Source organism: Chiloscyllium plagiosum, chromosome 26 (genome assembly GCF_004010195.1).
Source record: "Chiloscyllium plagiosum isolate BGI_BamShark_2017 chromosome 26, ASM401019v2, whole genome shotgun sequence".
Classification (NCBI taxonomy): Eukaryota; Metazoa; Chordata; class Chondrichthyes; order Orectolobiformes; family Hemiscylliidae; genus Chiloscyllium; species Chiloscyllium plagiosum.
Genome location: NC_057735.1, coordinates 12,702,873 through 12,718,062, shown reverse-complemented (window position 1 = coordinate 12,718,062; position 15,190 = coordinate 12,702,873). Strand labels below are relative to the sequence as shown.

Here is a 15,190-nt window from a genome sequence, read left to right as displayed (position 1 = left end):
TGAAGAACAATGTGTGTGACATCTGCTTCAGGATGGAGGTCCGCACTAAAACGAACCCCGTCCCCACTTCAACCACAACAAACATCAACTTTCGGAGATCAGTGCCCAGTGTCCAGGCAGCAGTCATGTGCCCCCTCTGAGCCAGGTCCAACTCTACATTGCCAGCTGCTCGGAAAGTGACAATGCTGATGAATGTTTATGTACCTCACTCCTTCCAGACTAAAGGTAAAGATATTAGCACCAGCCCGCTATCCACTGTTGAGTAATGTAAGTTCTCTGTTCAAGCAGAGTGAATAACACTTCACTTTCTCTCTTGCCAGAGATGATCAGGCAAAGGCACCACACAGCTTCATTGGCACTGTAGGCCGCCCCTTGTGTACACAGTGCCATTGGCTGCAAACACATTGCATTGCCACATGTCCATTCTGCCTTATATTGGAACTAAAACAGATTCCACTTCTTCACCCAATGTGACCATCTTCAAAAATCATGAAGATAGGTGCCAAGTCCCTTGGCAGCCTTCATTCTGTTCCAGTCGGCTCTGCCAGCTGCATTTAAACCACCATCGCGACCCACAGGGTCACTGTTAGATGACAAGGACTATCTGACTACGATATAATGTTGATGAAACTAGGAATCATGTGGAATTCTCACGGGCATTGGGTAGCATGCATACAATGCAAGTCATGCTGCCACACAAGGAGGAACAGAGCTGACCACAGACATACTGAAACAATGCTTCCATTGCCTGCCTTTAGAGAAACCTGGTAGCACTTGGCAATAAGGGACATGAGACTGATGGTGGTCTGCTGCATGCTGCCTCAACCTTAACAAGGAGACATTCCTGAAGAAGGGCTTATGCCCGAAACGTCGATTCTCCTGCTCCTTTGATGCTGCCTGACCTGCTGCGCTTTTCCAGCAACACATTTTTAAGCTCTGATCTCCAGCATCCGCAGTCCTCACTTTCTCCTACTCCATAACAAGGAGACAGCTCATCTCATCAACAGTCAGCAGCTAATGAGCAGAGGCTTTGTTGATGAAGAGGAAGAGGGCTGAGGATGTAACTTGGGAATCCCACCCCCCACCTCCCTGCACCTACCTGTCATACTAGGAACATCAAGCTCATCTCATCTTGCCATTTTTCAGTAACCCAGATTGTGTTCACTTGGCCACAATGCAAAAATAAAAAAAAAACACAAAATAAATATTTCAAGCGGAATTTATAAATGAAATTGAACTACATTGCAAACAGAAGTTAGGAATCTTTAACAGAAACAGAAATTGTTGGAAAATGTCTGGCAGCATCTGTGGAGACAAATCAGAGTTAATGTTTCAGGTCCAGTGACCCTTCCCCAGAACTTGGGAACTTTTCTTGTGCATTCTCTTGCGTGCCGTCTCATGGGTGACTTTGCCTGCAGTGTTTCTGTGCAGGATTTCCCCAGTGGCTGCAGTATGGCTAGTGAAAGACTGCTAACGTACAGTGACAAAGACTGCAGATGGCCCTGGAGGACAAATTAAAGTCTAACTATAAGACAGTAGTAGACCACACCATCTCAGCCTGGACAACAACATTTTGGGTTTGCTAGTTTGACAGGTAAGAGCAGATATTGTCATCTAATAAAGTCTGAAGTACTGCTTGAAACCTAATGGAACAATGAAGTGGTGATAAATATATTAGTCAAGGGTTAATTAGACATTGATTGGTTGTATAAATATGGAAGAGCTAATAATCTATGGAAACCCCATCCAACTCCCATTTGATTTAGCCCCCTCACCCCCCTCTCTCTCCTTCTGCTTCTCCCTCTCTCCCCTCTGGCGGTTTGCATTACCTTTAATGGGCTTTGCATATAACATTATTTGGTTGGAAACACTGATTATTTACTAGTGGTTGTTAATAAAGTATTTTGAAAAGGGGTGATTTGGTGTTGGGAAAAGGAAATGTGCAGTTGTGCAGGCCCACGATGCTGTGCCAAACATGAAGCCAAATGAAATTAATCCCTTCTGCTTGCCCTTGGTCCATCTTCTTGCATTCTTTGCATATTCATGTGCATATCTAAAAGTCTCTGAAATGCCCTCATCGTATCTGCTTCCACCACCACCCCTGGCAGTGCGTTCCAGACTCCTACCACTCTCTATATAAAAAACTTGCCCCTCACATCTCCTTTGAACTTTCCCCCTCTCACCTTAAATGCATAGCCCCTTGTATTTGACATTTTAACTATGGGAAAAACATTCTGACTGTCAACTCTATCTATGTATCTCGTAATTTTATAGACTTCTATCAAGTTTCCTCAGCCTCCACAGCTCAAGAGTTTTTTTAGCCTCTCCTTATAGCTCACAACTCTAATCCAGGAAGCATCCTGGTAAACCTCTTCTACACCCTCTCTAAAGCTTCCACACCCTTCTTGTAATGTGGCAACCAGGATTGAGCACAATACTCTAAGTGTGGCCTAACCAAAATCTTATAAAGTTGCAACATGACACCCTAATTCTTGTACTCAATTCCCTGACCAATAAAGGCAAATATGCCATATGCCTTCTTTACCATCCTATCTACTTGTGTGGTTGCTTTCAGGGAGCTATGGATTTGAACCCCAAGATCCCTCTGTACATCAATGCTGTTCAGGGTCCTGTCATTAACTGTATACTCTTCCTTAACATTTGATCTCTCACTTCTGGATAGATATAAAAACACAAAATGGAAAAAGATATCAGTGGAGTGTGGTTAACTGAAATAAAGCTTTCACTAAAAGTGCAGGCTCAAACCCTATGTAAATAGTTATCTTCCTGCTTATAACAAAAAAACCTGCATGTAGTGGACGGGATGGAAGAAAGGACAGAACTTGATGTTCTACAGAGTCATTGCCACAAGTCAAAGGTCAGTATGTCAGTAAACCTAGTAATCTGATGAAGATTGTTGAAGTGTTTTAATCTACGGCAAAGATGACAGCAGTTTCCTGAAGCACTCAGATATTGGTTTACTGATGCTTGCACTGACATTGATTATCGCACACATCATGGTTGAATCCACAAGGATGAAAGAAGAGCTGACCATCACTTCCAAACTGGAAAAGCTGAGCTCCAAGCTCTATGTGAATTCCTGTATCAAGTTGGTGTTGGACATCACCAGTCTAGTTATCTGAAGGAAATCTGGTCTCTTACTATACTCAGTATTTAATTGTGTATACCCATCAATGTTCCTGTGATGTCCCATCAAAGTCTTCATTTGAGTACCTTAGCAAACCTGTGCACACCTTCACCCTCTAACAACTTAGCACCTACACTATCTTTGACCCTGCCCCAGATAAATAGCAAGTAGCATTCATGCCCCACAAGTGACAGACAATGACCATCTCCTGCAAAAGTCCAACCATCACCCCTTGAACATTGAATGGCAGCGCAATCATTGAATCCTCAAACAACCACATCTTGGGCGTTACCATTCACCAGAAACTGAACTGGACCAGCTATGTGAACAGTGTGGCTGCAGAGCAGGTAAGAAGTTGGAAATTCTTTGGTGGATAAGTCGCCTCCTGACTCCTACAGCCTGTCCACTATCTACAAAGACTCTCAGGAGTTTGATGGAGTGCTGTCTATTTATCTGGATGGGTGCAGCTCCAAAAACACTCAAGAAGCTCAACATTATCCAGAATGAAGCAATCCACTTGTTTGGCACCCTATCTAATACCTTCAACATTCACTCCCAAGATACAATCCAACAATTCATCAAGACTCTTTCAACAGCTCCTTCCAAACCCACAACCCCTACCACCTAGAAGGATACAGTCAGCTGGTCTATGGGAATGCTGCCAGTTGCAAGTTCCTCTTGCAAGCTGCACATTATCCTTATTTGGAACTATATCGCCGTTCCTTCAGTGACACTGAGAGTCAAAGCTCTGGAACTCCCTCCCTAAAATTGCCACATGGACCGCAGTGGTTCATGAAAGCAGCTCACCTTACATTCTCAAGGGCAATTAGGAATGGCCAATAAATACTGCTTCAGCCTGTGACATCCACACCCATTACTTAAATGTCTCATCGCATACAGATCCTGCCTCTAATCTACCCTCTAAAATAGTGTTAGTACCTGAACTTTATGCTACACATTTGAAATTAAGTAACACTACGTTACCATCATCTCTTGATGCTACCCTACCCCATGTGAGGTGGCAATTCATAGCTTGCTGAAAGGAAGAAGGTACAACAGTGCCAAGAGATAGAGGATAGAGGTGGCGGGCAGTGGTAGGTGGGGAAGGGCAAAACCGAAATATATATAATATCCTTTTACAGATACAACTCAGTGTGACATAGAGATTAGGACAACTTAGGATGTGAGGAGATGGATTAGTTACAAGGATATCACCACATTCAGGGATGAGGCAAGTATCAGCTAACTGGTGGGTGAGGTCACAAACAGGGATTCCACTGCAGTGTATCCAAGGTGAGGACTTTGTTGGAATTGCCTGCAGAGCTTGCTGATGTACATGGAGACCAGAACTGCAAACATCTGAGTACCTCTTCATCAGTATATTTTGCAAATTTTTATTTCTACTATGCAACCTTTAACTTGACTGACTGGTAGACTAACAATTATATGTTAGTATATCAGACTTGGGGATAAAGATAAGAGTGGCACACTGGTTGGCATTGCTGCCTCATTGGGCCAGACACCTGGATTCGATTCCAGCCATACTGTCTGTATGGAGTTTGCCATGTCTGCATGCATTTCTGCTGGGTGCTCCAGTTTTCTCTCACAATCCAAAGATGTGCAGTTAGGTGGATTGGCCACGCTAAATTGCCTGTAGTGTCCATGGATGTGCAGGCTAAGTAGGTCAGCTGTGCAAAATGCAGGGTTACAGGGGATGGGGGGAGGCAGTGATTGTGGGTGGGATACTCTTCACACGGTCAGTGCATACTCAGTGGGCCAAATGGCATCTATCTGCATTATATGGAATCTATGAAAGTTACTTAAGTGCAACACACCTTGCTGGATTTAAATTTTAAATAAGATTTTACGAATACATTTTCAAATGTGACAACTTTCATTTTCATCTATTATTTTCTTAGAAGCTGCAACATCTTTGCCATGAAGGACTCATTCAACCTTTTAGGGAGTTTCAGTGGTTGCGTTAATGGTTTGGCAGTTCTTTGGCACCTCTCATTCATCCCATTTTGCTTCAGCCAGCTGCAACTTAAGACTGCGCTTCCACTTAAACGAAATTTTCCATTCCTTGCAATATGGAATGCACCAACGGAGCTATGCACAAAGAAGTTTGGAGTGACTTACAATCTGAAACCTTTTCCGATGGTATCCACCACACGAAGAAGTCCGCTTCAGCAGGACATTAGGATCTTCTTCAATGGCATGGTTGGCTACTATCCTCACTATAATGAGTTGACTGGTCAAGAGTTCAATGGTGGCATCCCACAGCAGGTCAAAATGGATGAGCACTTGCAAAAGGCCGCACAGGATATTGAAGGGTTAATTCCATCCAACACGTCCAGGGGTTTAGCAATTATTGACTGGGAAAATTGGAGGCCTCTTTGGGATCGAAACTGGCACCACAAGTTCATCTACCAACACCAGTCCATTGAATTAGTCCAGCAAAGGGATCTTTCCTTAACAAGGCAAAGGGCAGCTGCTATTGCCAAGACTGAATTCGAAGACGCTGCGAAACAGTTTCTATTAAAGTCTTTGCAGCTGGGAAAGAAATTAAGACCAAATCAACTCTGGGGATATTACTTATTCCCCCATTGTTACAACTATATGCACAAGAACAAACACAGAACGTACACAGGGAGGTGTCCATCCCATGCAATATCACGGAACAATGAACTCCTCTGGCTATGGCAAGAAAGCACAGCCCTATACCCTAGTATTTATATGTCCAGAATATTCAAGTCTTCCAACAACGCAAAACTTTTTGTACAGAATCGTGTCCGAGAGGCGATGAGAGTGGCAGCATTTTCCAAGGAGAACCATTCTCTCCCTGTCTATCCCTACACCAGAGTAGTCTATCGTGATTCTCTGAATGAAACTCTCTCTGAGGTAAGAAGATAATTCATCAAACACTAATCACAAATCAGCAGCAGAATTTTAAGTGATGGGCTTATTGACTGATAGATGCTTATTCTAAACACTTGGTATTCCCATCAGAAGTTATCCAAAACTGAAGTAGTAAAGTGGTTCATGTAAACTAATAACAACTTGCCTTTATTCGGCACCTGCAATATTTAAATGGTACGTTGTGTAGTCAGACAAAGCTTAATACTGTCTCAAAGGGAGTACAAGTGCAAGAAACCAGTAGCTTAGTCAAAGAGGTAGTCAGGATGTAACAATTTAAGTCATCCACAGTTTAGACTATTATTTCTGTCACATGGGTTTAAATTCCTACCACAGCGGTTTGGGGAAGGAATTTAAGTTCAATTCATTAGAGTTATAGAGTAAGAGATATAGATCCTTCAAGTCTGACTCGTCCATGCCAACCAATTATCCTAAGTTAGTCTAGACCTATTTGCCAGCATTTGGCCCATATCCCTCTAAACCCTTCCTATTCATATACCCATCCAGATGCCTTTTAAATGTTGTAATTGTACCAGTCTGTACAACTTCCTCTGGCAGTTCATTCTATACAAGCATCACCCTCTGCATGAAAAAGTTGCACTTTAGGTCCCTTTTAAATCTTTTCCCTCTCACTTTAAACCCATGCCCTCTAGTTTAATGTGGAATAAATTTCTCGACGTAAATAATAATGAATTGTTGTGATTTACTCATCACCTTCAGAGAAAGAAAAAGCTGCCATTCTTACCTGATCTAGCCTTAATGGGACACTGACTCTTAGCAAGCCCTGTGACAGGGAAGAGCTCTGTGGGTGCAGTTACCCTACATGGACTGTAGCTGTTCAAGGAGGCAACTGACATTCATCTCCAAGGTGAGATGTTGGTCTTGCCAGAGTTGACCATATGAATGAAAGAATGCAGAGTTTGAGGACAGAAATTTTCAGCCATTCAATGAGTTCTTGACCATTGATTATTCATTTGTAGACGGGGCTTTCAACCTCCACTCATCTCTTACCAGGAAGTGAAATGAAAGCACTAACAACCTGGGCATCCTTATCAGGAAGAGGAAGTACTGCATGGCGCAACTAAAGTGATCTAGAGGGGTTGATACATAGGAATAGTGGTAGCAGTCCAATTCAGATATGTTAACGCAAGAACAGAATCATAAAAATCAGCATTAGTCGGCTGGGAACCAACAGCAGACCCAGACAGTTTTATAACTTGTATCATTTCCAATCTTAATGTCAACTTTCATAAATTATGGGAAAATTTCATTTGTGCTTTAAAAAGAAAATGCTTTTTAGCATTACCGCATAGTGCCCAGCTGTGTACTAAAGGAGAGTAAAGCTTAGCAGAGATATATAAAAAAGACAGTAGTAAACTGGGTGACTGACAGCACCATGGAGTGCAGTAGACAGCTAGAGATAGCCAAACTATTAGCACATAAGGGAAGTGCCAAAGGACACAGGCAGGTCATTGGCAAGTCTAAGGACTGTATTTATTGGGGCCAAATAATTTGTTCCAGAAAGTCAGGTAGTGAATAATAGAACTGGGATCCAATCCTTACCTTTTACAAGCCTTCATGTACTTGCAGAAAACAAGTCCAGTTCTGAATTCAAAGCATTAATTTTGATTTCTCTCCACAGGTGCTGCCAGATCTGCTGAGTTTCTCCAGCAATTTCTGGTTTTGCTTGGAATTGGGCAACCCTTCTGGCTCAGGTTCAAGTCCCACCTACTCAAGAGATGCATCAATCTTGGTCAGGTTGATTGAAAAAAGTAAATCTACATTGCTTTGTAGGAGCTCTTGTGGTACATTGGAAGTGTCCTGACCTCTAAGCCAGGAGCTGAAAATGTGTTACTGGAAAAGCGCAGCAGGTCAGGCACCATCCAAGGAATCGACGTTTCGGGCATGAGCTCTTCTTCAGGAATGAGGAAAGTCAGGTAGTGAATAATAGAACTGGGATCCAATCCTTACCTTTTACCAGCCTTCATGTACTTGCAGAAAACAAGTCCAGTTCTGAACTCAAAGCATTAATCAAGGCTTTCCTCATTCCTGAAGAAGGGCTCATGCCTGAAACGTCGATTCTCCTGCTCCTTGGATGCTACCTGACCTGCTGCGCTGTTCCAGCAACACATTTTCAGCTCTGATCTCCAGCATCTGCAGTCCTCACTTTCTCCACTAAGCCAGGAGGCCCAGGTTCAAATGCCACTTGTTCCAGGGGTGTGTTATGCCATTGCTGTATGGATTGACTTGAATTACTTATTATTCCACAAGAGCACCAGGAAAGGCAGTTTTACATTGCATGCCACTCTGTGTTAGGGAAATAAAACACTCTTTGGGTATATGTTATAGGAGAAAGTTTTATTTGAATAAGCCAACTGCGCTGTTATGTACAATCAGTTTGCAATTCATTGTGACATTAATCCTTTTATCTCCACCTATTCCCTCCGAGATAATCCTCTCTGACCACCCACTTCGTTTTCAAATAAATTGTTCCTATTACCATGCTGCGGTTTGGAGTTTGAGTTTCAGTGTTGGCTGATGCTGAACTCAGCTACAAACATTATTTGATGAATTCCACTAGTCAATTGGCAAACATTATTCTGATGTGGAAACACTTAAAACTTCAAAGCTGCCATTCCAACATAACTTAATCCTTAGTTCTTAGGATTGTGTCAGTTGGACACATTTTCCAAGTGACTATTGTCAGCTGTCAGTTAGAAAAGGACAACCAAAATTAGACACTAGTAAAAAAAAAATCATCAATGTTCATATTGCATTTAGCATAAACTCTTTCCTTACATCTTTGAGCATCTTACCTGACATTTCCCATATAGCAGGTTTACTCCAAACACGAAGCACTCTGGGAAAGTTATATTTTCTATTTTGTGTCTACAGTTGTATTCCCGTTGATATCCTCTGTCTTGTCTTATCTGGTTTTCCTTGACTGAACTACAACACAAGACTCCATTAAAATTCTTGGATTCTTTGAGTTCCACACTTTAATTACCCTCTTCCCCAAATTGGAAGAATTGAAATTGCAGGTTATCTGCTTTTCACTTCACATAAACAATTCTCTGACCCTTTCCAATGCACCTAATGTGCATGTTCTGCTGGAACATTGTCTTTTCGGTACCAAGCGAGTGTGGAGTTGGAAGGAATTAGGCAGCACTGAATTGAGGCGCCTCATAGCCAATCATGACATGTGTCAACAATATGTTCAGACAAATCAGGACTTCAATTCAGGAAGGGGAAGAAGAACTTGCTTTAATGTAGCAAGTTTCACAATGACCAGATGTCTCAAAGAGCTTTATTGCCAATTAAGTGACTTTGAAGTCACTGTTGTAATATAGGAAGCATGACAGCTGTATTACATGACATCCTTTGAACTTCCATAAATAATATTGTGATAATCTGATTTTAGTGATGGTATGAGAGGGACTGGATCTTTGGAATAACTCGTCTACCCATCTTAGAAGTAATATCATATAATCTTTTACACCACACGAAGAGGTAAATGGGACCTCGGTTTGATATCACCTCTAAAAGGCAGCCCTCTGACAGTGCACTGTTCCCTCAGTATTGCATTGGACTGTCAGTCTTGTTAGTGTAATCAAGCCCTGAAGAGAAACAAATTGCACAAGAATTACTATTATCACATTGGTTTAGGTCGCACATAGAAACTTATTTTGTTTTATGCAATTTGTCCAGTTGAAGTCGTCTGCAATGATTGAGGTTATCTCATACTTTTGTTATGATAAACCAATCAGATCACTATCAACTTTGCAAAACGAAAAGTCTTGTAAACTTATGTGTTTTCACCTCTCTAATCCAGAACTGTTGGCATGCTTCGTTACTTGACCTTTTCGTGTGAAGAACTAACTTACAAAATTTCTCCCCAGGACGACCTTATCAGGACAATTGGTGAAAGTGCCTCTCTGGGAGCAGCGGGGATCGTTGTGTGGGAAAGCTCAAACATAACTCAAAATCAAGTAAGCTATCTTACCAAGCTTTTCACCCCTCATGATTCACTTCGCTACAGCTGTTTAACAGAATACCCATTCTGTCATCATCCTAAAGTGAATAGAAATGTTTGATCACAATCAGCTCTGAACTCAGAAATAATCAACCAAACTCCAGCAATGATGTCACATGGCACAAAACCGGTTGAGGAAATCTGAAACTTGTAAAGTAGTCATTAAAAAAATTGATATTTCTGGTACTAAGAGTGTACCAAATATAAAGCAATGGGGTCATTGAGTCTGCATTGGTTCTTTCAAAGTACATCTGTCAATTGCTGGTAACATCAAACAACATTAACCTTTACCATAGATGGGAGAGGTGATGGCCAAATGGTATAATTGCTCGATTGTTAAACCAGAGAGTCTGATAATGCTCTGGGGACCTGGATTCAAATCCTGCTATGGCGGATGGTAGAATCTGAATTCAATACAAATCTGGAATGAAGAGCCTTGGTGACTATGAATCACTGCCAATTGTTGGGGGAAAGCCCATTTAGTTCACTAATGTGCTTTAGTGGAAGGAAACTGGGCGGCACAGTGGTTAGCACTACTGCCTCACAGCGCCAGAGACCTGGGTTCAATTCCCGCCTCAGGCGACTGACTGTGTGGAGTTTGCACATTCTCCCCGTGTCTGCGTGGGTTTCCTCCGGGTGCTCCGGTTTCCTCCCACAGTCCAAAAATGTGCAGGTAAAGTGAATTGAGCATGCTAAATTGCCCGTAGTGTAAGGGGCAGGGGTAAAATGTAGGGGAATGGGTCTGGGTGGGTTGCACGTCGGTGTAGACTTGTTGGGCCAAAGGGCCTGTTCCCACGCTGTAAGTAATCTAATCTAAACCCTTACCTGGTCAGAACTACATGTAACTCCAGACCCATAGCAGTGTGATTGATTCTTAACTGCTCTCTGAATACTGGCCCAGCCAGCAAAGCCCTCATCCCTGTGAATGAATAAAAAAAAGTGAGATTAAAAGTGTGTAAGTATCTGGTTTGTAATGGACCAAAAATTATTGGGACTTCCCAAACTAAAGGTCACAATGCGAGATTCAGGAGTTGTGAGCTGTGAGACTGCAATATCTAGTGTGGAACTCCAACACAGTACCATTTAGCTATAAGGACCTTTTAAATCTGTGTCACGGCCTAGTCCTTAATTCTTGCTCCAAGAGAAGCCAGTGCAAAGATAGCATTTGTTTCAATCTGCCTGAAGAGATTGGCAGCACAGTGGCTCAGTGGTTAGCACTGCAACCTCACAGCACCAGGGTCACAGGTTCGCTTCCAGCCTTAGCATGAATTGACCATGCTAAATTGCCCATAGTGTTCGGTGCATTAGTCACAGGTGAATAGGTATAGGTGGGTTACTCTTCGGAGGGTCGGTGTGGACTTGTTGGGCTGAAGGGCCTGTTTCATGCTGTAGGGAATGTAATCTAACCATCATGCCTCCTGCCTACCCTTCCCCCACCTCATTGCTCTTCCCCATTCTAAGTCCCACAACTGTCCACCAACGTCTCATTTCTCTCATGTCCACCCGTCCCAAAACCCAACAGACCACCTCGCCCATCCCACATGGTGCCCCCCCCCAACAACCCATGTACCATTCCCATCATCATTGCCCACTTCCCCTCTCCTCACCACCTGCCCCACTCAACTCACTTGTAACGATAATTTTCAAGCCTTGAATTGGGGTCACATTGGAAACATATTTTGGAGGTACAAGGTGAAGCACCGGCAAAGAAAATAAAATTATCTGAGAAGCACAATCATTTTCAAACCAGAATCACCAAAATAAATTCCATCTGCATATAGTAATCAGCTCAAGTCAAAAGTTGGAGTGACAGAATGGAGACCCTACTTGGAGGTTTTGGGTTAATTATTGGTGCCTGTTAATCTTTGTAGATTCTATCCACCAACGAGGTCTGATATTGTTATTGGGCTTAGATTCTAGTTCTCTCCAGCAAGATTTTTTGCATCCTCTGTAGCTTTTGGTGCCTTTCTTATTGAATACACCATCCTCAAATACACCAACATTCACTGGGCTGTAAATACTCTACTATTTGGGAGAGTGTAAATGTGGCCTGAGATGACTCCTGCTTTTAACTGTCATGGCGATGGGAGTGTAGAGTAGGGGGGATTGAATGGTGTGTTCATATGGTTCATCTTGCAATGTTACAGTACCCTGGAGCTAATTTGTATAGCCACTCCTTTCCCACCCAGAACTATTGCTCCTTTCTCTTCAGGTTGTTGAAGTGTAACTTGCTGTCGGGTACATGATTTGGAGGCCTAGTGGTATTATTGCTGGGCTGTTATTCTAGAGACACAGGTTCGAATCCTGCCAGGGCAGATGGTGGAATTTGAATTCAATAAAAATCTGGAATTAAGAGTCTAACAATGACCATGAAGTTAAAAGTCATACAACACCAGGTTATAGTCCAACAGGTTTATTTGGCAGTACTAGCTTTCGGAGCGCTGCTCCTTCATCAGGTGATTGTGGAGAATAAGATTGTAAGACTTATTCTCCACGATCACCTGATGAAGGAGCGACGCTCTGAAAGCTAGTGCTTCCAAATACACCTGTTGGACTATAACCTGGTGTTGTGTGATTTTTAACTTTGTATGCCCCAATCCAACACCAGCGTCTCCAAATCACGATGACCATGAAACATTGTCGATTGACCGAAAAACCCATCTCGTTCACTAACATCATTTAGGGAAGGAAATCTGCCATCCTTACCTAGTCTGGCCTACATGTGACTCCAGACCCACAACAATGTGGTTGACTCTTAACTGCCCTCTGGGCAATTATGGATGGGCAACAAAAGCTGGCTTGGCCAGCAACGCCCCCATCCCATGAAAGAAGTAAAAGAAAAGCTGGTGAAACTTACTGTCTCCCTTGTGCGCCTTTCACTGTGGAGACACTCACTGCACTTAACTTGTTTCCGCAGCAATCGTGCTCAGTGTTGCAGAGTTTTATTGACGATGTCTTGGGTCGCTACATCTTAAATGTAACCCGTGCAGCCAGATTGTGCAGCAGGGCGTTGTGCAGCAACAAAGGAAGGTGTTTAAGAAAGAACTGGGAGTCCAGCGACTACCTCCACTTGAACCCAAGCAGCTTCAAGATACACAGAAAACGAAATGGGCAGCTTTCAGTAAAAGGCCAAGAATCCTTCAGTGACCTGTTGTACCTGGCTGAGAAATTCACCTGTCAGTGCTATGTTGGAAAAAACTGTGACTTTCAGTCCCCTGTTCGCCAACACAACTGAACTTCATGTTGATTCAGCACGAAACGCATTCTTCAAGAAACATGCTTCAACTAAAATTGTTAGTTGTCAGATTTTACATTAAATGTAGAGGGAAGGATCACTTTCACCAAATATGGCACAAAGAGGGGAGGTGAAGATTAGCTTTCTTGATCACCCTGCTGAAAAATGGGCTTATGTGAACGTGACACGAAGGAAAAAAAGGGAAAAGAAAGACTTGTATTTACATAGCATTTTTCACAACCACTGGATATCTCAAAGCGCTTTACAGTCAATGACTACTCTTTGAAGTTCAATCAAATGTTGTAATGTGGGAAATGGGAGAGCTATTGTAAGATCAGCACATTCCCACAAGCAGCAGTATGATAATGACCAGGACACCTCCTCTTTTATGATGTAGATACAGGGATAAATATTGGCCAGGACACTGAGGAAAACTCAATAGTGCCATGAGATCTTTTATAGCAGACTGAGGGGTGTCAGTTTAACATCTCATCCAAAAGACAGTGTGGCATTCTGTCCATATGGCACTGAACTGTCAGCATGAAATCTGTAAATCCAGAGACGCAACTAAGGCTCCGGTGACCGGGGTTCGAATCCATGCCATGGCAGATGGTGGAATTTGAATTCAATAAAAATCTGGAATTAACAATCTAATGATGACTATGACTCCATTAGTTGATTGTCAGAAATGCCCATCTGGTTCACTTAAGCACCGGAGAGGGCGATATCAGGAAGAGAGTTCTGGGATTTTGACCCCATAGTTGCAAAGGGCACACAGAATCAAACTCCATATTGAAGATTTAGAATTTCCAGGCTGATGTTAGTCAAGCTCCTGTCTTGCTTCGTTATCTGGTATAATGTAAGCAAATACACCCAATGCCTTTCACACATTTCAGCAAACTCCCTTATGAGACTGGTGTATTATGTTCTGAAGTTTCTGAATGAAAACGCTGCTTCCCTTTCTATTGTATCAATACATTCTAAGTCTTTGACGTAGGTGAGGTCCACAGTTTCCTTGCCCACCACAGCAGTGGGAATGAGAGCTTGCAAGCCAGGATCACACAGAGATTAGGGAGTTAATAAAGAAATTCCTCAGACTCCACAGTGTCTTTCAGTTATAGTCATTGCTTGCACAAATGCCCTCTTTTGGATTATCATTATTTTATTCTTAGTTGCTATTTGTCTGCAATAAATGCTAACACATACATTCCATTACGAGTTCATTAGTTAATTTATTTTTATTTATATATAAAAAAAACTTTAAGTTTAATGTTGTATAATACAAGGTTGTGCAAATATTGCAGCTTTCTATAAGCACAATGTAATCAATTTGAACTTTGTCATTTTACAAGTAAAATTGTTTATCAAATAGTTTCAAAATGCTTTTAAATTATTGGTTTTTAAATTTTCAAAAAGGAGTTGGATAAATACATGAAATGGAAAAACTTTCAGTGTTGTGGTGAAAGAGCTGAAGTGTGGGACTACTTTCAAAATCAACTTGAGAAATCAACTGTTCAGCCATCAACATTCCACTCTTACCTACTTTTCACAAACCACCCAGAAAGACTGACTCATACATATTTTAATTTTTATGTAGTTTGGACTCACTTCTTATTCCTAATCTGTGTGTGTGTGTGTGTGTGCGTGTGTGTTGCTTTATTATGTCTTTTTATTTCTAGTAATGAATAAAATTACTCTTTTGTTAACTCAAGAAAGCCAGGCTAAGTTAGGTCCTTTTAAAACATTTGATCTGGGAGAAAGGCATACCACAAGGGGGAGATCATTTTTAAATCAAGAGGAGGAAGTGAGAACTGCAGATGCTGGCAATCAGAGTCAAAAAGTTGGAAAAGCACAGCAG

The 15,190-nt window shown here is 42.1% G+C and overlaps 1 protein-coding gene across 1 annotated transcript; it reads left to right on the top strand.

Annotated features, from left to right (window-relative positions):
• Positions 1-3,017: 3,017 nt before the first annotated feature.
• On the top strand, positions 3,018-13,986 carry LOC122562931 (hyaluronidase-1-like). The gene is made up of 4 exons (XM_043716231.1): positions 3,018-3,109; positions 5,068-6,049; positions 9,964-10,053; positions 13,015-13,986. Exons 1-4 carry the CDS (start codon positions 3,018-3,020, stop codon positions 13,330-13,332), a joined length of 1,482 nt encoding a protein of 493 aa, XP_043572166.1. The 3' UTR covers positions 13,333-13,986.
• Positions 13,987-15,190: the final 1,204 nt, after the last annotated feature.